This window comes from Candida theae, assembly GCF_024610275.1.
Source record: "Candida theae strain CBS 12239 chromosome Unknown scaffold8, whole genome shotgun sequence".
Lineage (NCBI taxonomy): Eukaryota > Fungi > Ascomycota > Pichiomycetes > Serinales > Debaryomycetaceae > Lodderomyces > Lodderomyces theae.
In genome coordinates, this window is record NW_026261448.1 from 260,559 (window position 1) to 286,030 (window position 25,472).

Consider the following 25,472-nt stretch of genomic DNA (forward strand, 5'->3'; position numbering starts at 1 on the left):
CTGTAAGTGCACATTTACATTCCATACATTGTATCTGCTCTTTTCCTTTTTTTTATTCTGCCCCTTATGAAGAACGCGTACTTGAAAAGAGTGCTTGGAGAAGAATGTTTGAACCGAGTCCAATCATCTCGAGTGTTGATGGTTGGCGCAGGAGGATTGGGATGTGAGTTATTGAAAGATCTTGTTTTGTGTGGGTATGGCGAGATCCACATTGTTGATTTGGACACCATCACTTTGTCCAATTTGAATCGTCAATTCTTGTTTCGCAAAACTGATATTGACAAGTCGAAATCATTGACAGTTGCCAAAGCAGTGGAAGCGTTCAACTATCTAGGCGCAAGGCTTGTGCCATTACACGGCAATATCATGGATACCAAGCAGTTCCCATTGGAGTGGTGGCAACAATTCGACTACATATACAACGCGTTAGACAACATTGAAGCGAGGAGCTACGTCAATTCAATGTGCTTATTGTTAAAGACTCCGTTTATGGAGAGTGGCACAGAGGGCTACAATGGGCACGTAAGTCCTATCTTGCCTTACAACAGCGCGTGCTTTGATTGTCAGACCCATGTTCCTCCCAAGACGTATCCAGTGTGCACAATTCGATCTACTCCATCATTGCCTGTGCATTGCATCACTTGGGCAAAGGAATTTTTATTCTACCAGTTGTTTGATGAGCAGGAGAGTAGCAGTTTTACCGATGCCGACGCTATTGCCAAGGAAACTGACAACGATGCTGAGATTGAAAACTTGGCACAGGAAGCCAATGAATTGGCTGAATTACGGGCGAAAATCAAGCACAGTGACAAATTTTTTGTAGAGTTGGTGAACAAGATCTACAAAGTGGATATCGAGAGGTTATTGAGTATTGAGACATTGTGGCAAACACGGAGACCACCAACGCCTCTAGAGTGGGATTTGGAAGCTTTACAGAGGCTAGAGACTGCAGGAGCCTTTGAGCTTCTGGATACAAAAGTTTGGTCAGTTGATGAAAATTTACGTGCATTGTACTTCTCAAGCGCTAATATTCAACGCCGCTTACAAAAGGAAGAGTTTATCTCTTTTGACAAGGATGATGATGATACCATGACTTTTGTTGCTGCTGCTTCCAACTTGCGATCGCATGTGTTTCATATTGAGGCCAAGTCCAGATTTGATATCAAGGAGATTGCTGGAAATATCATACCCGCCATTGCAACCACAAACGCGTTCATATCTGGTTTTGCCAGTGCAATTGGTACCCGATACTTTCAAAACAATGCGTCATTGCATATCCTTAACACGTCAGTAGCACCCAAAAATGCAATTGTGAGTGCGCCAATTCCACCGCCCAATCCCCATTGTTCCAGCTGTTCTGCACGACGTGAGTTATTGTATGTGAGCAAACATGATTTTGAATCATTGACGTTACAATGGCTAGTTGACAAGTTGACTCCTCTATACAATGAGGATATTTCGATCCAAGTGGGCGAATCGAAATTGATCTATGACGTCGATTTTGATGATTATCTCCTGGTGAAGCTAAGTCAAGTTCCCGATCTAAAAGTCATCCTTGTACAAGATGATGCAAATAGGTTGCAAAATCTTGTCTTGTATTTGGTTATTGGTGAAGAAACTCGCTTCCCAAGTGTTGATCTTCAAGCAAAGCCCGTGAAGGAAGACAGTGATGATGATGACAAAATAAATGGTGATGACATTGAATTGGTGGAGGGAGGTGCAGCAGATGGAGACTCTTCTGATGTGGAGATTGTGGAGCCAGTGACAAAGAAGCAACATATAGGATAAGGAGCTAGAGAAGAAAACCCTTGTATATATGTATCTATACGGATTTGAGTATAGATACTTGTGTCACACAAAAACAGACAGCAGGAAAAAAACTGTGATGTAACTTTTTCAACGAACACTTTTTTTTTTTTTTCCTCTTTTCTCTGTCTCTCTCTCTCTCTCTCTCTCTTTACTTTTCTAAATTCAATCTCGATTTGATTTGCCATATTATATAACCCTAGCTCAAGAATCGTGGATTTCATCTTACATTCCATATATATTTGACAAGTCAATTGAGTATAAATAGTTGGTAAGTACAAATACCCTCGGCGTTTGCGATAAACCCATACTAACTTTAACTTCAGCTCAACAAACAATTGATCGCAGTATTACACATCAGCAAGCCATTACAAAGTAATTCTAACAATGTCGTGGAACGCATATACGGACAACTTGGTATCTACAGGAAAGATTGACAAGGCTGCTCTCTACTCGAAAGCGGGTGATTCATTATGGGCTGAATCTGGATCGTTCCAATTGCAACCAAACGAAATTTCTGAGATTGCTAGAGGATTCGATGATGCCTCCAACTTGCAGAGCCACGGTTTACACGCTCAGGGACAAAAGTACTTTTTGTTGCGCAATGACGAAAGATCCATTTATGGTAAACATGATGCAGAAGGCTTGATTTGTGTGAGAACCAAGCAGGCCATATTGCTTGCACACTACCCAAGTGGAGTTCAACCAGGAGAAGCCACTACCATTGTAGAGAAATTGGCTGACTATTTAATTGGAGTTGGTTACTAAGTAGCTGAATAGATAAGTTAGTTTGACTGTGTGTGTGTGTGTGTTTTTTTTTTTTTTTGTTCGTAAGGAGTTAGTAGGTTCAGTAGAATCTCGCTAGGAGCTGGAGCTACTTCAATATCTAGTTGCATGGGAATCGTATAGCAAGGCAGTTCAACTACGAGTGGGGATGGAATAAAGCGCGCTATTCAAACGTTTATTTTGTAAAGTCATCTATGGCATCACCAATCTCTCCTCTTCCTCTATGGTAATTTTTGGTTTGTCAAATCTAGAGCACACCACCAACAACACAACATTAAACAGTCCCAATATAAAAAAAGGTGCCACAATCCACGCATCTGCCACTAACCCACCAACTAGGGTAATAATCATAATCCCTAAACCTCCAGCAAAAGTGTATAGACCACTCAATGACCCCATTACTTGTTGGGCATTCTCAATCCCGCTCAACAAGCTCATACTGCAAATTATCAATCCAATTTGCGACAATCCAATTATACTTACACTTACAAAGCACCAAGCAGTTTTTGGGCTGTAATTTTCCATAGTGGCACTCAAGCTCAACCCAAAGTTTCCCAAAACCCCACACAATCCCGCTATGGCCAAAGAGCGAAACTTGCCTACTCGGTTTGAATCACTTAGATACCCCCAAATGGGAGCTGACGCAAGAGCGACTGTTTGTGCCACTCCCGTCAATATTGCAGAAAAAATGTAACCATCATAGCAAGTCAATTTACCAGCCCAATTGTCCTTCGATTTGCATCCACCAATGTTGTAGTACCAGTTGTAAACCACCAATGGGATGTACAAAGTAGTGGCAACGGTAGTAGATCTAGCAACGAAAGCGCCAACAAAAGCAATTTGTGCCTCTTTACTATCCCTTGCAAATTCTATACCCTCTTTGATAAATTGCCGACGATGGTGTATGTCCTCAGCTTTCTCTTGGGGCCTATATAGGAACCCAAAAAGGATTGCAAAAGATATCAATGCAAACACCAGAACCACCACGTAGGAGCCCTCAAGACCAGACTTGAGGTCAGACCATTCTGCAAGCCTCAGCGGCAACGTGACCAAGGTGGAGACAGAAAAGATTGCTCCTAGACCTGTTGCTATACCCATCACTGCAGCAAACTTTCCATTTCTACTACGGGCTACCGTGTCGTTGCCAAGATTTCTCCCCTGCGACCGCTGCTTCCTCCACAATTTTGCAAATTTGAAATCCGACATCGAAAGCTGGTTCAACATCACCGTCACCATACTCATACAGCCTGTCACCCCCAATGCAAACACACCTCTGAGAATGAACATCATTGGAACCAAGTTATGGTTTAAAGCATACCCAAGCAAAGCCAATGCAATAATAATGAAACTGACACTTTGTATTAGCTTTGCTCCAGCATACCCTTGTGCAGACAATCGATCGTTGAGGGCACCTAGCAACGGAGCAGCCGACATTGAAACTACTTCATCAAAGAACCCTAATCCACCAACTATGCGACCAATCTTGGTGTCCTTTCCCGGTTTGGGTTCAATTCCAATAACTTCTTTTATATAGAATGGTTGAGTCGATGTGAGAAATACTATCAAGGCTACGCAAGCAAAGCCAGCGTAGTTGAATGCAGCATAGTTCGCTACTGTGTAGTTCTTCTGCTTTGCATCCATAGTAGACAAAGAGTGGCCCTAAAGGAGAAAGGGTAACATAGAATCCTGCAACCTTTATATGCACCTTTCTTGTCTTGATCCGAGAATCGGGGTTCAGGGAATTTCGAAAAAAAAAAAAAAACAACAACAACAACATGACATTGTAAATGCGACACTCAATATAAAAATTCCTCTGTCACTATTGAAAATTTTTTTAGCACCAGTAGCTTTGGAATCTAAGTTGAGCCATATGTTCAAATCCCTAAGTAGGTGCTTCGGTACCACGTCCCAGCTTCTCAAACAGTCTGGAGTAACCAAAGCTGAAAAACATCTTGATTATCTCAAACATTACTACAACCCTGAGTTGTTGGAGAGCATCAAGCTTACTGAGTCAGTAGTGGATCCAAAAGACTACTTGAACTTGCAATTACAAGGCCGTGAGGGTAAATCAAAGGTTGCGCCAAAGTCGACGTTTGACTATTCTACAACAGATCCAGAATGGAAGGAGCCTATTTTGTATCCAAACCAAGGTCTAGGCCGTACACCATACCCGGAAATCCCTCAAGTACCTTCGCCAGATCGGGGTGATTTGAGAATACGTTTTAGTAACGCCCCAAGAGCACCAAATGACTCTCCACAATCAAGCACAGCAGTGAAGAATACCAGTCAGATTGCCAGAGAATTGAGTCAACTCACAGGACTAGATGAGAAATATATACGAAACTTGTACATCAGACCATTGGTGATGAAGCGTGTATCTTTGAAAACTGCAAAGGGAAACATTGCCAATTTCTTTGTCATGTCTGTTGCCGGTGACAAAAACGGTATGTTGGGTATCGGTATCGGTAAATCAAGAGACGGAATCCGTACTGCCGCCACGAAAGCACACTGGAATGCAGTTAAAAACTTAACCCCAATCAAGAGATACGATAATAGAACTATCCTAGGCTCTTTTGAACTCAAATACCATGCCACTAAATTGAAATTCAAGTCAGCTCCAATTGGGTTTGGGTTGAGGTGTAATAGAAACATTTTCGAAATTTGCCAAGCTGCCGGTATCAAAGATCTTAGAGGAAAAGTGCACAAGTCAAGAAACCCCGTATTGGTTGCTCAAGGGTTTTTCAAAGCATTGACACAACAAAAGTCCATTGAGGAGTTGGCATTGAACAGAGGTAAGAAGGTGGTGGAGTTGAGAAAGGTGTACTATTCAAATTAATAACCAACCTATGTAAATAGTTTCTCGCGTGTAAAAGAAAGAACTCACATACAAAAAAAATTTTATTTTTTTTTTTTTTTTTTTGCTTTCTCTTTGATAGATAAAAACATCCAAACACATTCACACACTGTACAAATCCTATCATTTCCACATAAACCATGGTGGTCGACACGACATACTACGATCTTTTAAGCATCGAAACTACGGCAACGTCGCTTGAAATTAAGAAAGCGTACAGAAAAGCAGCTATCAGATTACATCCAGATAAAAACCCCGATGATCCAGATGCTGCCGCCAAATTTCAGGAAGTGGGGCAGGCGTACCAAGTTTTGAGCGATGATCAGTTGCGACGCAAGTATGACAAATATGGTATACAGGAGTCCATACCGCTGGAGGGTTTTGAAGATCCAGCTGAGTTTTTTTCAATGATCTTCGGTGGCGAAGCGTTCAGGGACTGGATTGGAGAGTTGACGTTGCTACTGGAGCTCTCAAAGACTGCAGAATTGTCTGAAACGGAGAAAAAGGGAGGAGAGGATACAAAAGCGGGTGATGAAGAAATCGAGCAATCTTCTTCCTCTTCTTCTTCTTCTGAGCAAAAAAAGTTGTCCCATACTGCGCATGATAGTTCTGAAGATGAGGAGAAACGCAAAAAGGAAGAGTTGGAGAAGTTTGAGGAAGAATGCCGTGTGAAGAAACTCGAAACCAGAGCTGAGCTTGCAAAGAAACTTGCCGATAAGTTGTCGTTACTCACAGAGACTGATATGAAGGATGACGTGATTGAGTCATTCAAGGCCAAGATGAACTACGAAGCCGAGGCTCTAAAAATGGAGAGCTTTGGATTGGAAATATTACACACAATGGGTCATGTATATAAAAGCAAGGCCAAGATATTTTTAAAGAGCCAGACTTTCTTTGGGTGGGGTGGATTGTGGCTGTCTATAAAGGAGAAAGGAGGAGTAGTTAAGGACACATTCCGAACAGTGTCGGCCGCTCTAGATGCACAAAGGACAATGGAGGAGTATGCTCAGATGCAACTAGATAATGAATATCATGCGCAAAAGGAAAAGGAGGAAGAGGAGGCCAAACAAAAAGCAGAGCAGGAGATGGAAAAACTCGAGGAAGAGTTGGAGGAGGTGCAGAGACAAAAAGAGGGAGGGTCAAAGGCAGAATTAAACAAGGAGTCAAATGGGGAGCAAAGCAGCACTGATGCTGGTGCTGATGCTGATGCTGATGCTGGTACTGGTGCTGGTGCCGATAAAAAGGAGGCTCCGGTTGAACCACCAAGTCACACTCCAGAGGAATTGGCAGAAATGGAAAAATATTTACTAGCCAAAGTGCTCGCTGCTGCTTGGAACGGTTCCAAATTTGAAATACAGGGCACCTTACGGGCTGTATGTGATGCTGTTTTAGAAGATGAGGGGATAACCCTTGAGGAAAGAGTAAATAGAGCCAAAGCTTTGAGATTGATGGGTGAAGTGTTTAGTACTGCTACTAGAACTGAGCAAGAAGATGAAGAGGCTCGAGTGTTTGAAGAGCTTGTCGCGGAAGCCAGCAAGAAGAGGGAGAAGAAGAAGAGGCCGAAGGATGCTTAGTTTAGGGATTGTTAGAGAGCGGCATTGTAGGAACAATATTTATTTTACTTCTTTTGCTTTGCATTTTTGCATCTAAATTTTCATTTCTTTTTTTTTTTGTTTTTTTTTGTTTTTTGTTTTTTTTTCATCGTGGAAAATTATGAGTGGCACTTTCTCCAATTGGGTATAGAATTATGAGCACCGTCGTAGACAGAATTAGAAGCAAGTTTCACAAACTAGACCCATCAACTCAGTCTAACTACACTGACTTTAAAGTCAGAAGCACCACTTTGGAGTTGAATGTTTTATTCGGTGAGAAACGCATTACCGGGAACGTCCAATACGACTTGACCAACAAGACCAACACCGACAAGCTTGTGCTTGATACCAGTGCGCTTGAAATAAAGCAAGTCAAAGTTGGTGGAGAACCCGTTAATTTCCAATTAGATCCAGCCAAGCCAGTGTTGGGCTCAGCATTGAAGATTCCTGTACCACAAAGCTCAGCCATCATAGTGGAGGTGTCGTTTGAAACCACTGAAAAATGTACAGCTATCCAATTTATCAAGGGGGATACTGGTCCCTATGTATTTTCGCAATGTCAAGCCATTCATGCGCGTAGTTTGTTCCCATGCTTTGACACGCCAGCTGTGAAATCACCTTATAAATTCATTGGAAAATCCCCGGCAAAAGTGACCATGTCAGGAAGACCGAGAAGCAGCGACGTCGCTAACGTGTATGTATTTGATCAGCCAATACCAATTCCTTCGTACTTGGTATCCATTACCTCTGGTAATTTGTGCAAGGCACCAATCGGACCAAGATCCGATGTCTATAGTGAACCTACAAACATCAAGCAATGTCAATGGGAGTTTGAGAAAGATATGGAAAACTACATTCAGATTGCCGAGGCATTGGTATTTGATTATGAATGGGAAAGGTTTGACTCGCTAGTTTTGCCATCGAGTTTCCCCTATGGTGGGATGGAAATTCCAAACATGACTCAATTGACCCCAACCTTGATTTGTGGTGACCGTACCCAAACCACAGTAATGGCACACGAGTTGGCCCATTCATGGTCGGGAAATTTAGTCACAAATTGTTCATGGGAGCATTTCTGGTTGAATGAGGGCTGGACTGTGTACTTGGAGAGAAGAATCTTGGGAGCAATTGCTGCCAAGGAAGCAAAAGCACGGGGCAAAAGTGACAATGAAGCAAAAGCATACGGCGAACAAGCGAGACAATTGGATATGATCTCTGGATGGAATTCACTAGTCGAGACTTGCAGTACGTTTGATCCCCAGTTTACCAAATTGGTCATTGATTTAGAGGGTAAGGACCCAGATGATTCGTTTTCCAGAATTCCATACGAAAAGGGATTTTTCTTTTTGTACCACTTGGAAACAAAATTGGGTGGTGTTGAACAGTTTGATCCTTTTATCAAACACTATTTCAAAAAGTTTAGATATCAATCGTTGGATACAGCCCAGTTTGTGGACACTTTGTACGAGTTTTATACACCACTTGGCAAAAAGGATATTTTGGATAGTATTGATTGGGACAAACAGTTGTTCACATCTGGTGCCCCGGATGAACCAAAGTTGGACACCACCTTGGCTAGCGAAGTCTACAAATACGGTGGCAAATGGGTCGAGTATATCAAAAAGGGCGAGGGCGACTTCTCCAATATCCCATTTAGCGATGCCGATACCGAATCGTTTCTGGGTGAACAAAGCATGTTATTTTTAGAGTATCTACTGGAAAATTTCAAAACTTTGAAAGTTCCTGTAGACTTGATTAGAAAGTTGCCACAGGTTTACCCCAGGTATGCTAGTAGTCAAAATGGAGAAATTCTTTCTGTTTGGAATGACATTTTAATTAGTAATGGAAACTACACTGCCGAAGATGAGATTGTGAATGCATTTGCAGCCTGGTTAGGTCATACTGGTCGAATGAAGTATGCTCGTCCAGGGTATTTGTTGTTGAAAAATGGGGTAAGCAGTGAGTACGCCATTGCACAATTTAAAAAGCATGAAGCTTTTTACCACCCAATTTGCAAAACAATGATTGAAAAAGATTTAGGATTGAATTAAACGGCCTATTTATTTATTTATTTATTTATGCATTCATACAGCAATATCCTTCTTAAACTTGTCTAATCTCTTTTGATGGTCTTGAATAAACTTGATCACCTTCTTTCTATTTTCTCTGAGAATGTCGTTTCCAGTAACGTCAATTCCATCCAACTTGACCAATTCTTTCAACAACATTTCGTCGTAGAATTTGAATTTAGTTTCAAGCTCATCCTTAGATAAAGTTTGGTAGTTTTCAATGTACTTGTCAATCTCTGGTACATATTCCAGTTCGACATAGTCCAAGATCTCTTGAATCTCTTTGTTGGCCCTTTGCGCTCTGCTCAACTTTTTCTTTCCGCTCTTCTTCTTGTGCTTCTTGTCGCTGGAATCGTGGTGGTGGTGGTGGCGGTGTTCACTTGAACCGGAACTGAACACTTTCCCCAAGAGGACCAACGTGGTTACTGAAATCAAGGTCAATGACACTGTGACGGGGTTGATGTTGAAGTTCTTGAAATCATTCAATACACTGTCGACAGTCAATTCATTTGTGTGGTGCTTGAACAAGTCGGCCAATTGATCCCAGTTTGTTGTGAGTTTCAGCTTTGCAAACTCCAAGTAGTGCTGGAACTCAGCCGTAGCAGTATGTATGTGCTTTTCCAATTGGGACATAGTAATTGACACAAGATCTCGAGAATAAGTTGGTAAGGTAAATGAATAAATAAGCCTGTCAAATATGGCAGTTGTCGAGAAAAGTTTGTCTAGTTGTGTAATTATGGAAAAATTCAAAGGTTTTTCTCTCTCTCTCTCTCTCTTTCAAAAGTGTGTGGATAATTAATCTTTGTTTTTTTGCGTTTGGCTTTTAACAGTGTTTTTTTTTTAATTTTAATTTTTCCGTTGATTTTTCAATGCTCTTTTTGGATTGCTATTTGTAGTTTGGTAAGTATGTCTCATTGTGATAGGCGTTCATCTGAAAATGTAGAGAGGTGGGAGAAGAAATACCAGAATATGTAATTGATCACCTTCATTCTTTTTCAACACTTTACAAGTTTAGAATAAAAGGAGTAGCTCAATCTCAAAGCTTATATTTTTGCATCAACTTCAGCGGAAAATGTCAAATTTAATGAAACTTTCTTTGCAAGACGTACTCAGTGCAATATACATTCTTTTTTAAGAATTTGCTATAACCTAACCTGTACACAAGCAAATAATCTTGATACACCAGTTACATAGCACCGTTCATTGAATATGCAGCAAAAAAATCAGTTACTGGACTGGCACATGAAAAGAACTGAGTCAACACACATAGTAAACGCTACCATCCACTGTATATTAGTTTCGTAGCCATTTTTATTTTTTTTTTCTTTTTTTCTTGTTCATGATGAGAGGTGTATTGATTGATGGGTCCTCTCACTTTATTTCTTCATAATAATGTCTTTTGCATTTGGATTCACGGATGAGGATCTCAATGACGTCGATATTCATGACACTAAAGTAGAGCCTACCCTGAAAGGCAAAATTGAAAGTGCATTAGAGACATTTAATGTCCTTCCAGAACATCAACCAAGAATTCATTGCTTGAGTTCCATACTTCAAACATTGGAAGGTGTACGACTCACATTTGACAATTACATCACAGCTGGCGGACATATAGTTTATCGAAGGGAGCTTTATGATGTTAAACATCAAATTATGATGGAGGAGAAAGATGTGCTGAGCAAACTCAGCGAATTGTTAATTGAGCGTAACGATGCAGACGTCCAAAGTAATGTTTACGAAGGAGGATTCAAGAGTTGGGAATGCTCGTTTGATGTAGTTGATGCAATACACGCCGTTACGGAAAAATCTGGTTTGCTTAATCTGTCGATATTAGAATTAGGTTGCGGAACAGCTTTACCTAGCTGCTACATCATAAAAAGAAAATTTGAAGAAAGAGATCATCGTTCAATGAGCCTACTTGTATCCGATTTCAACTTTGAAGTGCTCAGGTTAGTCACTATCCCCAACATAATGATCAATTGGGCATCAACACTTGCAGTGGAAGAGCTACACAGATTGACAACCGACGAAGTCAACAGCCGATTTGAAAATAACGAAGTGTTTATTACCAAGGAGTTGATACAGGAGTTTGAGAAGCAATTACAGTTATACAATGTCCAGATTGTGCCAGTATCGGGTTCTTGGGGACGCGAGTTCAACCAATTGGTTGGACAGTACAAAATTGACTTCATCATAAGTTCTGAAACAATTTACTCACCTGACACGCTACCTGTGGTTGCCGAGTCCATAAAGAACATACTAGAGAATGCTGGTACCACACATGGACAAGCTCTAATTGCGGCAAAAAATATCTACTTTGGCGTTGGAGGATCAGTTGTTGACTTTTTGACCTATCTCAATTCGATTAAGAACTCTCATTTTGAAATTGAGGTGAAGGAGATTGCCGATTCACTGTTGAGAAGGTCGTTGATAACAATTGAGTATAAATGAGATTAAAGAAGCAATTGTGCATGCAATTTATGGTATGATTTTTCTTTGCCGTAGCACACGACCTTCTTTCATGCAACAGCCATTATGCAGTGGTTAAACATGGTATAGCTTTCGAGTTCATATAGATTTTTGTAGGCATTGCCTATGATGCAGAAGAGAAAGCTTTGAGGGTGAGAGAGAGAGAGAGAAATGTGGAGCTAGATAGTAGCTACTCCATTCTGTCCACACCCCCCCCATCTTAATCTCCCATGTAGACCGGAGGGTCTACATAAACATCTTACAGTAGACCTTGTCTGTAGTCACATTTGCCACACAGTATCGTGATTAGCGAAGGGCTCTACATGTTACTCTCAAATACTCTCTGCTTTACTTGATCCCAATTTTCATCCAATCAAATAAGGTGAGAATTTTTTTTTTTACCAAAAACAAAAGAGAGACAGAGACAGAGAGAAAAAAAAAAATTAAGGAAAACATCATTGAAATAATCACCTTACCCTTGAAACCTTTACCCCCCCCATCGTCATCAAAAACATATTCAGGACAATGTTCACCAGATCGTTACAAAGACAAGCCGTCAGATTCAACAGCACAGTTGCAAAGTCAGCACCAAGAACCTTGTCCAATGCTTACATCGGTAAGTTGGAAACCAGATGGACCGCATTACCAAAGCAAGACCAACAAACCATTATAGAGGAATTGAAATCGAGAATGGAATTGCCATGGCAAGAATTGTCAGTTGCAGAAAAGAAGGCAGCCTACTATATTTCCTTTGGTGAATGGGGACCAAGAAGACCATTGTATGCACCAGGAGAAAAATCACAAATCTTTTGGATTGTTACTGGCTGTGTTGTGGGATCAGTAGCCTTGTTTGCAGGAATTAGAATGTTGGCCAAACCAGCCCCAGCATCTTTGAACAGAGAATGGCAAGAGAAATCGGACGAGTACTTGAAATCAAAGAATGCCAATCCATTCTCTGGTTACTCACAAATCCAATAAAATCATTCACTTCCTATGGCGATTTTACAGAGAAACCGTCTAAAGAAACAAAGCATATACTACTGAAGTGGTGTTTTTGGCCCATGGAGGGGATTTATTTATGTCTTCAATCCACAATAAACGAATTTTCGAAAAGGCAAAAAAAAAAACAAAAAACAAAACAAAGAAAACACAATGATTGTAGTAAACTCTATATAATTATAAGATCCTCAAAAATTACTCTGCTCTAACTGTTGAATTTCATCAGTCAATTGGCGCCGTGCAATTTCTTGTTGCTTCAAAACATAATTCAAGTGATTTATATACTCAACCGATTTGCCCAAAATGGTGGACTTGTTGGGCTTTGTTTCCTTAACCTTGATGGAACTGATCAAATCGTTCAAATCACTTGAGTTGATGTTACTCTTTTGTTGCAAGGCCAGTACGGCACTCAATTGCGGATTCAACAATGACGGAGGTACAATAATTCCCAATTCTCTTATCCTCTCCTTGATCAAATCACGTCTTCTTCGCTCAACTGCATTGTGAAACTCTCGGCGTCTCTTCAATTTCTCTTCTTTCGAGAGCTGTTTTGTTGGGACTGAAGCATCGGGTTTCCCACTGGGGACCGATGTGCTTAGCACTGCCGATTGCGACGTCACCGGCGGCGACAATGAGTTCCAATTATCCTGTCTTATTGGGTGATTGGGGATTGAAGAGCTCATGTTTTGCGAAGGGACAGTCAAGCTCATCGAGCGATTGTGACTGCTACTATTGTTATTGTTGTTGTTGTTGTTGTTGTTACTATAATTGTTGTAATTGTGGCTAACCGGTGGCGAGTTCAAGTACGACACGTCGTTAAAGTCTGGTGAAACATAAGATGTGGCGTTTAGTTGAGGTGATAAGTAAGAGTCTGTCTGGGGAATATTTGCACCCTGCCCATAAGAAGGTCCACTAATGCTGCCGTGCCTTGACAACTCCGGGCTAAATATATCTCCTGAATTGTTATCAAATGCATCTTCGGCTATTGACCGCAAGGAATTGAAATGGTTTCCCTGTCGATCCGGTGGAGAAAAGTACTGAGGATTGAGAAATGCACTTTCTTCGTAATTGTTACCTGGTGATATCAACTCATCCAAATTGGCGGAGTTAGCGGCGAATGGCTGTGCACTTTGCAATTGTGGCGAAAACAGCTGAGGTGATAAGTTATCGGTACCTTGTTGTGGCACATTCAATTGCGGACCCAAAATTGCTTGTGAAAATGCCACATCATCTAAAAATGGTTCACTTGTAAAAGAGCCTGGATTGGATCCTGAAAACGGTTCCGAATTCATTCTTTGGTGGCCAGGTTGAAACTGGTTGTTTACTGTGCTTTGGGACTGCGACTGCAGACCTTGTTGATTATATGTGAACCCCATAGGACTCAAATAGTCACTTCCTGATAATAGTGTATTTGAATTGAAACCCGAGCCAGGGGTGTTTGAGTTGATGTTGCTTCCACTACTGAAATAGTTTCTCGAGGTGTCATTTCTATAGTTTTCATCGTAGTTGTTGGTCAAGTCCAAAGAATAATCCTGCTGTTCCCCACTCTCGCCAAGTGGGTCCAAGTTCAAGTTGAGCGATTGTGAATTATCCTCGGTATCTTGGGTTGTATAGTTAAAATTGTTGAATTCCTCACTGGGCTTGGAAATATCCGAGGGACTATCCTTTAAAAAATCTTCCATGACCAATTGCAGCAAATACTAGCTGGTGTTGTAGGCGATGTAATGTGCTCTTCAGAGTGTGCAGAGATAAGCCAAAAGGTGAACGTGCAGAAGATTGTAATTGTTTTCGTTTTCATCTTCTCCTTTTTTCCTCTTTTCTCTTTCTTTCTCTCTCTCTCCCCCTTGAAATCCGTCTAAACACTAACATAGTTTAGGTTTCCCCTCCCCCCCCCCCACTATCTTCAAATATAATGTCAAACGATACAGAGAACGTGTTCAGACAACTGTTTCGCAACTGGAATGTACGATCATCTACTCAAACAGGCACCACCAACCGACCCGTACTACTGGAATGGACCGATTACATTAAATCTGGCGCAAACGATATCTACAGTAGATTGCCCACATCCATTCAAGATGCCACCAACAGTAACCCCACACAGGAACCATCGTGGTTTACTCTATCAAGGTTTGAACGGCTAGTTGGGTTTGGTTGTTGTCTTGCAGCATCAATCTTGTGTTTTGTTTTATGCTTTTTCATGTTCCCCGTATTGGCCCTTAGACCTCGGAAGTTTGGTTTGCTTTGGACTGGTGGGTCTGTGTTGTTTCTTGTTTCATTTGGGGTTTTGCAAGGACCTCATAGCTATATACGGCATTTGCTATCTCGTGATCGAATAGTCTTTACAACCATATTCTTCACGTCGATACTTTTGACATTGTACTCGAGCGTGGTGATCAAGAGTAGTTTGTTAACTATATTCACCAGTATTATTGAGATTTTAGCTGTAGCTTACTACACCGTCAGCTATTTCCCATTTGGTGCTTCTACATTAACATTTTTCACAAGTTATATATTCGGATACCTTGGTGGTTTAATTGGTGGAATTTTATAAATAGGAATGATTACATGAAATTTCTACTTTACAACTTTTCACTCTCTTCCTTTTCCAACTCCTTTTTCAATTCGTTGTAGTATTCTTCCAATTTGGGGAAATTGGTTTCCTCAGCGGGCCAGCCAACACCCAACCCTGTTTTATCATCCCTTTTAGGAATCAAGTGGAAATGCACATGATCAACAACTTGATGAGCAATCCGACCATTGTTTTGCAAGACATTGTATCCTTCACCTTCTGGAGTGTTGTTTTCATCCAATTTCAAAACACGGGTCAACCTTTTGACAACAGGTAAAAGGTCGCTCAAGTAGTCATCGGGAATATTGTGGAGTTTAGCTCCATGATGTTTGGGAATAATCAACACATGTCCTTTGGCAGTTGGTTGAATGTCCAAGAATGAGTACGTCTTGGCTGTCTCAATCAATTTAAAGGATGGGATTTCACCTTTAATGATTTTGCAAAAGATACAAGAAGCGTTTGAAGACATTGGTTGACGAAGGAGTATGGTTGAATCTCCACACTAACACTCACCACTGAATCCCCTCTTTTTTTTTTTTCTCTCTCTCTCTCTCTCTCTCTCCTTCTTAGCTCGAGGAGCTACCACGTCGGGTAAAGGCGTCACGAGGAGACTCCGAATTCCTATGCCCTTCTCACACAGTTCATGTTTAGTGCCACCAATGCAGATACTACACCCTATGCTCGCAGTTACTTAGTTTCCATTTATAGCCTGCTCTGACAGCGGAATTCGTGTTGTATGTGATTGCTAAATATGCACTTGCTCTAGTGCTTTCTTATTCTTGCTTTTATGATATCTGGCAGGCTTTCCAAATAGGATCTCCTGCTTCCACTGCAGCAAGTGACAGCTTGCTACCAAAGAATACTATCCACGGATCATTCCGATTCCAAGGGTTGTCTCTTTGCAGTGTGTTGTTATCAAATTTTGCCACCAAAAGTGTACTCCAATGTCGCAACTGTTCACTCTACGACAATGGTTTACATTTTCTCTCTCTCTTTCTCTTTCTTTGAACAACACACTTAACTTACTTACTTACACACGTACACACATACACACACACGCACACGCACTTTAATTTATTTGCCATCAAAACTGATTCCAAACTTTCGACAACTTACATCTCTTACACTTTCTTCTTTTCACAATCACTCATACCACTTTTTCTCACTACATACATCTTATACATACAAATGACAGGAGAGGAAGATAAGAAACAACACTATGATGCCTCTGGTGCATCAGCTGTCGATGACAAAACCGCGACAGCTATCTTGAGAAGAAAGAAGAAGGATAATGCCTTGGTTGTTGATGATGCAACCAACGATGACAATTCAGTCATCACTATGTCATCCAACACCATGGAGTTATTACAATTATTCCGTGGTGACACCGTCTTGGTCAAGGGTAAAAAGAGAAAGGATACCGTGTTGATTGTTCTTGCTGACGACGATATGGACGATGGCGTTGCCAGAATTAACAGATGCGTGCGTAACAACTTGCGCGTCAGGCTAGGTGATATTATCACTGTTCATCCATGTCCTGATATCAAGTATGCTAACAGAATCTCAGTCTTGCCAATTGCCGACACCATTGAGGGTATCACAGGATCATTGTTTGACCTCTACTTGAAACCATACTTTGTTGAGGCTTATAGACCTGTGAGAAAAGGTGATTACTTTACAGTAAGGGGTGGTATGAGACAAGTTGAGTTTAAAGTTGTTGAAGTTGACCCAGAAGAGATTGCAATCGTTGCCCAAGATACCATCATCCATTGTGAGGGAGAACCTATTAATCGTGAGGATGAAGAAAACAATATGAATGAGGTTGGTTACGATGATATTGGTGGATGCAAGAAACAGATGGCTCAAATTAGAGAGTTGGTGGAATTGCCATTGAGACATCCTCAATTGTTCAAGTCGATTGGTATCAAGCCACCAAAAGGTATTTTGATGTACGGACCTCCAGGTACTGGTAAAACAATTATGGCCAGAGCTGTGGCCAATGAAACTGGTGCGTTTTTCTTTTTAATCAACGGTCCAGAAATCATGTCCAAGATGGCTGGTGAATCAGAATCGAATTTGAGAAAGGCTTTTGAGGAGGCGGAAAAAAACTCTCCTTCAATCATTTTCATTGATGAAATTGACTCCATTGCACCAAAGAGAGACAAGACTAATGGTGAAGTTGAAAGAAGGGTTGTTTCACAATTGTTGACTCTTATGGATGGTATGAAGGCCAGATCTAATGTTGTTGTTATTGCTGCCACCAATAGACCAAATTCCATTGACCCTGCTTTGAGAAGATTTGGTAGATTTGATAGAGAGGTTGACATTGGAGTGCCAGATGCCGAGGGCCGTATGGAAATTTTGAGAATACACACAAAGAACATGAAGTTGGCCGAAGACGTTGACTTGGAGGCAATTGCTTCGGAAACTCATGGTTTTGTTGGTGCTGATATTGCATCATTGTGTTCTGAGGCAGCCATGCAACAAATCCGTGAAAAGATGGATCTTATTGATTTGGAAGAGGAGACAATTGACGCTGATGTTTTGAACTCGCTTGGTGTTACTCAAGAAAACTTTAGATTTGCTCTTGGCAACTCCAACCCATCTGCGTTGCGTGAAACTGTTGTTGAGAACGTCAATGTTACTTGGGACGATATTGGTGGTTTGGACAACATCAAGAATGAATTGAAGGAAACGGTTGAGTATCCTGTATTGCATCCTGAACAATATCAAAAGTTTGGTTTGGCTCCTACCAAGGGTGTTTTGTTCTTTGGTCCACCTGGTACAGGTAAGACTTTGTTGGCCAAAGCAGTTGCTACAGAAGTATCTGCCAACTTCATCAGTGTTAAAGGTCCTGAGTTGTTGAGTATGTGGTACGGTGAGTCGGAATCCAATATCCGTGATATTTTCGACAAGGCAAGAGCTGCTGCTCCAACTGTTGTGTTTTTGGATGAATTGGATTCCATTGCTAAGTCAAGAGGTGGCTCAAATGGTGATGCGGGCGGTGCCTCGGATAGAGTTGTTAACCAGTTGTTGACGGAAATGGATGGTATGAATGCCAAGAAGAATGTATTTGTCATTGGTGCCACCAACAGACCTGATCAAATTGATCCAGCCTTGTTGAGACCTGGTAGATTAGATCAGTTGATTTATGTTCCATTACCCGATGAGGCAGCTAGACTTTCTATCTTGAATGCTCAATTGAGAAACACGCCTTTGGAACCAGGATTGGACTTGAATGAAATTGCCAAGATTACTCATGGTTTCTCTGGTGCTGATTTGAGCTACATTGTACAAAGGGCTGCCAAATTTGCCATCAAGGATTCCATTGAAGCCCAAGTCAAGGCCAACAAAGAGAAGGGTGAAGATGTTGAAATGAAAGGTGATGGTGGTGCAGTTGAGGAGGAGGCTGATCCAGTCCCATACATTACCACCTCACATTTCGAAGAGGCAATGAAAACGGCCAAGAGATCTGTTTCTGATGCTGAACTACGTCGTTATGAGGCATATGCCCTGCAATTGATGGCATCAAGGGGCCAATTCACCAATTTCAAGTTTAATCAAGGTGGTGCATCATTTGGCACTGAAGAGCAAAATCAAGAAGAGGATGATTTGTACAGTTAGAGATATAGTGGAGTTAAATAACAACAAAGCTTTCTATAAAATTTTTGTTTATTATAAAATAATATTTCACCTCTTTATAGCGTCAAAATTGTACATTTTTTTATTATTCCTTCCATCAGCCTTGTGAGGGTTCTTTTGATTAATTTGAAAACATTCCAAAATACATTGCTTGATATTCTCTACACTTTGTTGACTCAATTGGAAATGACACGCGATTCGACCACCCATTAGTTTAACGTTATATTTGTTTCCCAATTCAATGAGCAACTTATCATCCATGTGGTTCTTCTTTAGGTCGATAAATACGAAATTTGTGTCAACGGGCGACTCAAGCAAAATCCCATTGGCTTGACAGAAGTCACCAATTTGCTTTGCATAAATATGAGATTTCTTGAGCAAAGGTATATGGTTGTCGACTGCATGTAAAGCCATTGCTGTCATTATACCAGCTTGCCTTATTCCACCACCATTTTGCTTTTTGAAATGGTTTGCCTTTTTAATTAGTGTGGTTGATCCAACGAGGATAGATCCCATTGGGGCACCCAATGATTTTGATAAGCAAAGGGACACTGAATCGAAATAAGAACAATATTCCTTTATACTTATACCTGTTGCGACTGATGCATTCCAGAGTCTTGCCCCGTCCAAGTGCAACTTTATGTCGTTTTGTTTGCAAAAATGGCTTATCTTGGCAATCTCCTCCAAGGGCATTATTATTCCATGTAATGTGTTTTCCAACGAGATGACTTTTGTTGGAGCAGCATGAATATCTCCATCATCAAATGTCACATTCAGAACCACATCTTCAAAAGTTAGGTAGTTCCCGTTAGATGGAATAACAGGATGGACCATGGCTTGACTCAAGGTTGCTAATCCACCAGCCTCGTGCAAAAAGACGTGCGAGCGGTGATCACACAATATGCTATATGGTGGCTGGTACAAGTTTGCTCTGAGTCCAATTTGGTTCGACAAGGTACCAGATGAGCAGAAAAGGGCAGCTTCTTTCCCGGTTATGTCACACATGCGAGCTTCTAAGTCCAATGTGGCTTGGTCTTCGCAGTAGACTGAGTCACCATACGTGGCATTCATAAACCCTGCTTCAACCATGGACCTTGTGGGCACAGTGAATGTATCACTTCTGAATTCATTGTATGTGGCGAAAACTTCTTCTTCATCAACGGTCATGTTGTTTTGTATACTGTAGAGGGAACAAGCAGCGAAGGGAAATGTGGTGGAGGAGACGTTTAATAATGAAGAAGAAAGATAGTCTACGGTTCCAATCTTTTTAGAAAAACTTGTTGAAGTATTTTAAAGAAGTCTTCCATCTCTACTCCGAGCGATTTTTTTTTTTTTTTCAACTTTTGTGGCGCAAGGCATTCTGATGGTTATAGTCGCAGAGAAAGAGAGAGAAAGAGGAAAGAGGAAAGAGGGGTCCCAATGCTACTTCTTCCCCTCTCCCCCAATTGCAATATTGCCTTAGCTTCTATTTGCATAGTTTATAGCATCTCTCTGCATTAGATAACCCAACAGCAAAGAGTTGACTAATTAAATCTATCAGCTAAGTGAAACTCAGTTCTTTTTTCTTTTTTTTGATTAGTAAAGGGAGAGGGGGGTTGCAAATTGAATTTCTTTTTTTTTTTTTTTTTGTTTCAAATGCCGCGAATGGTAATACCGAGTATAACCGAATAAGCAACAACAACAACAACAACAACAGCACTCATTTACAAACTGAGTCTCCTCTTTTACAGAAGCTTTGGTCAGCAACCTTTTTATTTTTAAGATCACCCTGTAGATGCTTAGCATAGCATGAATGATACTTGGTTGAAAAAAAGTGTGTCACAGTTTTTTGTTTTGTTTTGTTTTCGACTACACAAAATGCAAAATCGTGAAAATGGAAGTATAAAGCGAGAAACAAACGGAAACTTTTGCAAAATGACCCGCAACAACTAGTAGCTTAATCAACACATCATTTTCTTTTTGGAAGCATCTGTCAATGTTACAAGGAGTCAATTATTGTAGCCTGTTTCCCCGCTTAGTGTGGAGTAAAGTCGAAAGGAGCAAGATTTTCTGACGAGTCTTCCTTATCCGTTGAATGTAAATGCTGAAGCAGCGAGAAGGGATGTGCAGTGGAAGTGGTGTTCCCGCCTGTGTTTAGCAAATTAAACCGGTCACCAAAAGGCTGAAATTCCCTCGACTGAGGAGATGTAGAAAGCTGTGCAGGCCCCGTATTAGAATATAGCTCATTTCTCCATATTGGCGAATTGCTAGACATGGCACTGATGCTGTTGTTACCCCTCTCATTGAGCCAAATATTCTGCGAAGGCGAAACCAAGAACCCGTTTTGCGTTGCTCGTGCGGCTGTTGGCTGCACAAATTCATGCAAAGAGGAGCCAGTTCCTGTGGGGGCTGCTGGAGGATTCCACACCTCCGACAAGGATCTAGAATGATTAGGATCGTACAAGCGGGACTCCAAGCCTTGTGGTGCTTGGATCGAGGGAGCCAAGTTGCCGTAAAACGAAGTTTGGGTGGGAGAAACAACTTCACTCGGTTCATTAAAGACTGGTAAATTTGGGTTGAATGGTTCATGCAACGCAGGATCAGAGTGCATCGGAGAGTTTACTTCTAAACCTCTTGCCAATGCATTGATTTGTTTCAAGCTGATATAGGACTGGTCACCACCACGTGTTTGAAAATCGGCCATTGGAGGTATTTGTCCTTGTTGTGGAACAAATGGTTGATCATCGTAATCCTGGGGTAAAGATGGAGGTTGGGTCACTGGAGCTTGGTTCTCATTATTCGTGTACACCTGACTGTAATGGTTACGGAACGAACTGCCAACCTCCTCTGTGGCTGCATTTCTCTCAGCTTTGCCTTGACTACTGAATCGAGGCTTTGGTAATGCATTGCCATACCCGCCAAACTCAATAGAAGCTTGATATTCATTCAATTTGACTGGCTGGTAACTGTCATCTATGTTCAATTTAGCAATCTCCAAAGCCTGATGGACGGCAACAAAGTTCTTAACTTCTGCCTTGAAGGCCGATTTCCAATGATTTTCAATTTCTTGGTAATTGTTTATCTCACGCATAATCTCATCTTGCCACGATGGAATCAATTGAAAAATCTTCAATAATGCTTCAAACGAATTCTTTGTAAGCGATCCATCTTTGTTGAAAATAGATGCATTTAGCAGATGAAGGGAAGTTGACGAACCATTAGGACCAGGACTTGGTGATGCAGAATGATCATGGGTGGTTTGGTTATTGAATTGGTCCAATAGTGGCCTTAGTTTATTCTTTAAAACAATAGTGTCCTTTTTCTCAACCGTTAGACTCTTTAATGATTCCTCAACAGCTTCGTACTGCTGTTTGTCGTTTTGCAACTGTTGAAGCACTTTTTCCATCTCCTCATCAATACTAGCCTTTACTTGTTTTTCCAATTCACTCAAGTGCAGATTTCGTTCTCTCAATTTGATTATCTTTGAATCATTTTCCTGAAACTTTGTACGTTGAATTGCTAATGAGCTGGTGAGGTTGTTTAATTGGGCTATTAATTTCGACTTTTTAAATGACAAGTTATTCTTTACTCTCTCCAAAGCCTTCACGTCGTGGTCTTTTTTATTTTTGGAGTCGGTCTCTTCCTCATACTCTGCTCTGTAAATGTTCAACTCTTTCTGTAAGGTATTTTGCTCTTCTCTAATGGCAGTTTGGAAGTTTGTATACTCAGAATTGGACTTGGCAAGTTCATTTTGGGTTTTGATCAAATAACTGTTTACCAATTTGGCGTCGTCAATATCCTTAATTTGTTCAATTGTGATTGCATTCAAATTCTCATCTCTTGCTTCACTCGAAACTGGTTTCAAAAGATCAGTGTTTTCGACAAGCTGCTTCACGTCATCCTTGCTTAAAGTCTCAATGTAAACAGGTCTCGACTTTGACTTGAAGTTGGTGATTGTATTGCTAGCAACCACTTCAATAGTATAAACTTGCTTGGGGTCGAGGTTGTTTAACTTGCACGACGTCGAAGTCAAACTAGCAACATCTTGACCGTTTATCACAATGATGTAATACAAATTTTCATCGCTTTTCACCTCTATATCCCAGTGAATTACGATCGAGGACTCGTTTATCGAATCGATGCAGATGTTTGGTATATGGGGGATCTCTATATTCAAATCTTCAATAATTTTTTCGACTGGAGTTTGTAGTATCGTGTAGAAGTGGTATAGTAGCCAGCATATTGAGGGAATGATTGTGATCAACACCTCTAGCATTTGGAGGGATATATATATGTATATATGTATATGTGCGTGTATGTGTGTGTTTGGCTGCTGTATTAGGGAAGATAAAATCAAACGAAGAATGAAAATTTTAACTTCCGCTCCATACAAACAAAATCTTTTCCAAAGCTTTATAGAGAGAGAAAGAGAGAAAGAAAGAATTGCAAAAAAAAAAAATAAAGTTTATTACAAGATTTCTCATATGAACACATATACAAATATTCTTCATGACTTAGAAGTGACTATATCTAATGGTGGATGGATACTACTAATTGGCTCCAACTCCTCCAATTTGGTGCTTTCAGAAGTCTCGAGTCCCATTGCAATCCTGTCCTTCTCCTCTTGTTCCATTGTCTTGTGCAAATTGAAGAAATGGATCAACAAAATACCACCAGCCAAGAAAGCGACACCGGCAACTACAGCAAAAACTATCACCAAATATGGGTCAATGATGGCTGGAGTTACAGCCATACTAATAGCAGCACTGATTGCCAAGGTGAAGAGGAATAAAGCGGTGGTGATACCCTTCATAGCAGGCGCTGCCCTGGTGTAAGCAAGGGCATAGATGGTCGCCATTGCAAAACACTCGGAAGCACCGGTCAATATGAAAAATGATGATGCTTGCCAAGCACTGATTGGAGATGGTTCTGGACAGTTGGTTGAGTGGTTACCACACGGAGAAGTTTGGTAGACGCGATGTTGCAAAACAGCACCGGCAACTTGAGCCATGGCAGCAATAACAAAACCCAAAAACACCCTGTGAATTGGTCTAAAGTTGATTCTGTATCTTCTCAAAATTGGGTAGATAACATAGTCCAAGATGGGAATCAACACAATGATTGAAAGTGGGTTAAAGTTGTTGAACAAATCATTTGGAACACCATTCAAATCCATAGCCCCCGCCAATGAAGTGATGACAGATGACAAACCTCCATCAGCCAAATTGTAGAACACAAAGTAAAGAAACAATTTACACGCATCCAATGTTTGCTTAACGTCTAAAACATGTTGATCTGTCCAGTTTATTGGTGTTCCCATTTTGAAAGTTTCACGACCCCTTGCCTTCATCACGGAGGGTTTGGCATATTCCCAAAATGTGCCGTCAAATATACGCTTGACAAAGTTGCCTGAAAACGACACGACAAGAATTTTGAGCACAACACCCAAGATGGAACCACTGGGCTTTTCAAATACCAACTTTGGCTTAACCCACCAAAATGCTATTGGCATAACGAGATAAAGAATCAATGGTACAAAAAACGCCAACCAGAACCCAACACGTCTAGCACAATAAGAAGTTGCCAATTGGAAAAAAGCCCCTATATTGATAGACCAGTAAAATACCAAGGTGACACTTTCCAAAGTCTTTTCCCTATCAACTAAAACTTTCTCACCGCTTTTCAAAACTTTGACTCTATTTCCTGATTCAGGGTACTGATCCAACATCAATGGCAAGAGATTTGGTTTGATAAATCCTGAGCCAAGAGCCAATGTGAAGATGGCAAGAATACAAAGCGCCAAACCAGCTTTGCCATTGGCAATGACACTTGGTGCTGCCGCCACAATGAATAACACATGGGACACACCACCAAATATGACCCCCATTTGAATTGTTTTCCATCTACCCCACTTTGTGTCTGCCAAATAGCCACCAAACAATGGCACAACGTAAGCCAAGAATGAAAGCAAGTTTGTCAATGCACTTGCTGTTTGCAAGCCTCTATCCAAAGCACCAGCACTTTCACTTCCACTATTTGATGCAGGCGCACCCCAACCATGTGGTGAGCCCTCCGGTAATGGTCTTTGGATGAAATTTGTCAAAATACCAGTAACGGAATAGTATGAAGCTCTCTCTGCAAACTCAACAACACAAATCAAAATGATGGCAAAGTTAATCTTACCAATCACTCTCCTCAACGATTGCTCTTCAGTCTTTGTTGGAACTCGTAATCCATTTGGGTTGTACTCGTCAATGTAATTGGTACTGTAGTTATGGGGATCACTGTAGTCGTAATCCTCGTCCAAAGACGGTTCATTTGTTAGGACAATGACGTTTTGCTTCTCGGGCTCGCTCGAGGTACTTGTTCTCATCGTTGATGACAAAAGGGGATACCGATATGGGGTGAAAGCATGTCAGGGATGGATATCATTTGAGGAGAGCTGCCGCATATATATATACATATATATGTATAGCCTTCAAAGTTTCATCTCCCCATCACGCCAAGAAACCAGTTGCGAAAATTGGATTGAATTTGGGGTAGGTGCGAGACTTGGAAACAGTTGATGAGAAGAGAGCTGCAAATGCTACTCTGCCGTGTCAAAGTTCGTGCCGTACGATGAGATTAAGCTTGGCAGATAGTTTATTATCTTGGCAAAATTTCAAAGGGTGAGCAATAGTAAAAAGTTTCGGAAAAAAAAATAT

At 41.0% G+C, this 25,472-nt stretch overlaps 16 protein-coding genes across 16 annotated transcripts; 9 read left to right on the forward strand and 7 right to left on the reverse strand. All coding sequences in view use genetic code 12, as the record gives it.

Moving 5' to 3' along the window:
* Positions 1–66: 66 nt before the first annotated feature.
* UBA2 (E1 ubiquitin-activating protein) lies at positions 67–1,788 on the forward strand (the record flags this gene model as incomplete). Its single annotated transcript, XM_051753119.1, has 1 exon — positions 67–1,788. One exon carries the CDS (start codon positions 67–69, stop codon positions 1,786–1,788), a length of 1,722 nt encoding a protein of 573 aa, XP_051607886.1.
* A 405-nt stretch (positions 1,789–2,193) lies between these two features.
* Positions 2,194–2,574, forward strand: PFY1 (profilin; the record flags this gene model as incomplete). The annotated part of the gene is made up of 1 exon (XM_051753120.1): positions 2,194–2,574. One exon carries the CDS (start codon positions 2,194–2,196, stop codon positions 2,572–2,574), a length of 381 nt encoding a protein of 126 aa, XP_051607887.1.
* Positions 2,575–2,784: 210 nt separating this feature from the next.
* On the reverse strand, positions 2,785–4,233 carry KGF57_003678 (uncharacterized protein; the record flags this gene model as incomplete). Its single annotated transcript, XM_051753122.1, has 1 exon — positions 2,785–4,233. The coding sequence occupies one exon, from the start codon at positions 4,231–4,233 to the stop codon at positions 2,785–2,787; it is 1,449 nt and encodes a 482-aa protein (XP_051607888.1).
* Positions 4,234–4,462: 229 nt separating this feature from the next.
* Positions 4,463–5,428, forward strand: KGF57_003679 (mitochondrial 37S ribosomal protein uS5m; the record flags this gene model as incomplete). Its single annotated transcript, XM_051753123.1, has 1 exon — positions 4,463–5,428. One exon carries the CDS (start codon positions 4,463–4,465, stop codon positions 5,426–5,428), a length of 966 nt encoding a protein of 321 aa, XP_051607889.1.
* A 158-nt stretch (positions 5,429–5,586) lies between these two features.
* On the forward strand, positions 5,587–7,020 carry DJP1 (Djp1p; the record flags this gene model as incomplete). The annotated part of the gene is made up of 1 exon (XM_051753124.1): positions 5,587–7,020. One exon carries the CDS (start codon positions 5,587–5,589, stop codon positions 7,018–7,020), a length of 1,434 nt encoding a protein of 477 aa, XP_051607890.1.
* A 173-nt stretch (positions 7,021–7,193) lies between these two features.
* LKH1 (bifunctional aminopeptidase/epoxide hydrolase) lies at positions 7,194–9,089 on the forward strand (the record flags this gene model as incomplete). The annotated part of the gene is made up of 1 exon (XM_051753125.1): positions 7,194–9,089. The coding sequence occupies one exon, from the start codon at positions 7,194–7,196 to the stop codon at positions 9,087–9,089; it is 1,896 nt and encodes a 631-aa protein (XP_051607891.1).
* Positions 9,090–9,122: 33 nt separating this feature from the next.
* Positions 9,123–9,740, reverse strand: SNL1 (Snl1p; the record flags this gene model as incomplete). Its single annotated transcript, XM_051753126.1, has 1 exon — positions 9,123–9,740. One exon carries the CDS (start codon positions 9,738–9,740, stop codon positions 9,123–9,125), a length of 618 nt encoding a protein of 205 aa, XP_051607892.1.
* A 759-nt stretch (positions 9,741–10,499) lies between these two features.
* KGF57_003683 (uncharacterized protein) lies at positions 10,500–11,558 on the forward strand (the record flags this gene model as incomplete). Its single annotated transcript, XM_051753127.1, has 1 exon — positions 10,500–11,558. The coding sequence occupies one exon, from the start codon at positions 10,500–10,502 to the stop codon at positions 11,556–11,558; it is 1,059 nt and encodes a 352-aa protein (XP_051607893.1).
* Positions 11,559–12,101: 543 nt separating this feature from the next.
* Positions 12,102–12,554, forward strand: COX5 (cytochrome c oxidase subunit Va; the record flags this gene model as incomplete). Its single annotated transcript, XM_051753128.1, has 1 exon — positions 12,102–12,554. One exon carries the CDS (start codon positions 12,102–12,104, stop codon positions 12,552–12,554), a length of 453 nt encoding a protein of 150 aa, XP_051607894.1.
* A 209-nt stretch (positions 12,555–12,763) lies between these two features.
* Positions 12,764–14,257, reverse strand: KGF57_003685 (basic helix-loop-helix domain-containing protein; the record flags this gene model as incomplete). The annotated part of the gene is made up of 1 exon (XM_051753129.1): positions 12,764–14,257. The coding sequence occupies one exon, from the start codon at positions 14,255–14,257 to the stop codon at positions 12,764–12,766; it is 1,494 nt and encodes a 497-aa protein (XP_051607895.1).
* Positions 14,258–14,487: 230 nt separating this feature from the next.
* On the forward strand, positions 14,488–15,129 carry SFT2 (Sft2p; the record flags this gene model as incomplete). Its single annotated transcript, XM_051753130.1, has 1 exon — positions 14,488–15,129. The coding sequence occupies one exon, from the start codon at positions 14,488–14,490 to the stop codon at positions 15,127–15,129; it is 642 nt and encodes a 213-aa protein (XP_051607896.1).
* A 28-nt stretch (positions 15,130–15,157) lies between these two features.
* HNT1 (adenosine 5'-monophosphoramidase) lies at positions 15,158–15,616 on the reverse strand (the record flags this gene model as incomplete). Its single annotated transcript, XM_051753131.1, has 1 exon — positions 15,158–15,616. The coding sequence occupies one exon, from the start codon at positions 15,614–15,616 to the stop codon at positions 15,158–15,160; it is 459 nt and encodes a 152-aa protein (XP_051607897.1).
* A 719-nt stretch (positions 15,617–16,335) lies between these two features.
* CDC48 (AAA family ATPase) lies at positions 16,336–18,771 on the forward strand (the record flags this gene model as incomplete). Its single annotated transcript, XM_051753133.1, has 1 exon — positions 16,336–18,771. The coding sequence occupies one exon, from the start codon at positions 16,336–16,338 to the stop codon at positions 18,769–18,771; it is 2,436 nt and encodes an 811-aa protein (XP_051607898.1).
* A 66-nt stretch (positions 18,772–18,837) lies between these two features.
* Positions 18,838–19,956, reverse strand: GLY1 (Gly1p; the record flags this gene model as incomplete). The annotated part of the gene is made up of 1 exon (XM_051753134.1): positions 18,838–19,956. The coding sequence occupies one exon, from the start codon at positions 19,954–19,956 to the stop codon at positions 18,838–18,840; it is 1,119 nt and encodes a 372-aa protein (XP_051607899.1).
* An 847-nt stretch (positions 19,957–20,803) lies between these two features.
* KGF57_003690 (uncharacterized protein) lies at positions 20,804–23,044 on the reverse strand (the record flags this gene model as incomplete). Its single annotated transcript, XM_051753135.1, has 1 exon — positions 20,804–23,044. The coding sequence occupies one exon, from the start codon at positions 23,042–23,044 to the stop codon at positions 20,804–20,806; it is 2,241 nt and encodes a 746-aa protein (XP_051607900.1).
* A 231-nt stretch (positions 23,045–23,275) lies between these two features.
* Positions 23,276–25,141, reverse strand: KGF57_003691 (uncharacterized protein; the record flags this gene model as incomplete). Its single annotated transcript, XM_051753136.1, has 1 exon — positions 23,276–25,141. The coding sequence occupies one exon, from the start codon at positions 25,139–25,141 to the stop codon at positions 23,276–23,278; it is 1,866 nt and encodes a 621-aa protein (XP_051607901.1).
* Positions 25,142–25,472: the final 331 nt, after the last annotated feature.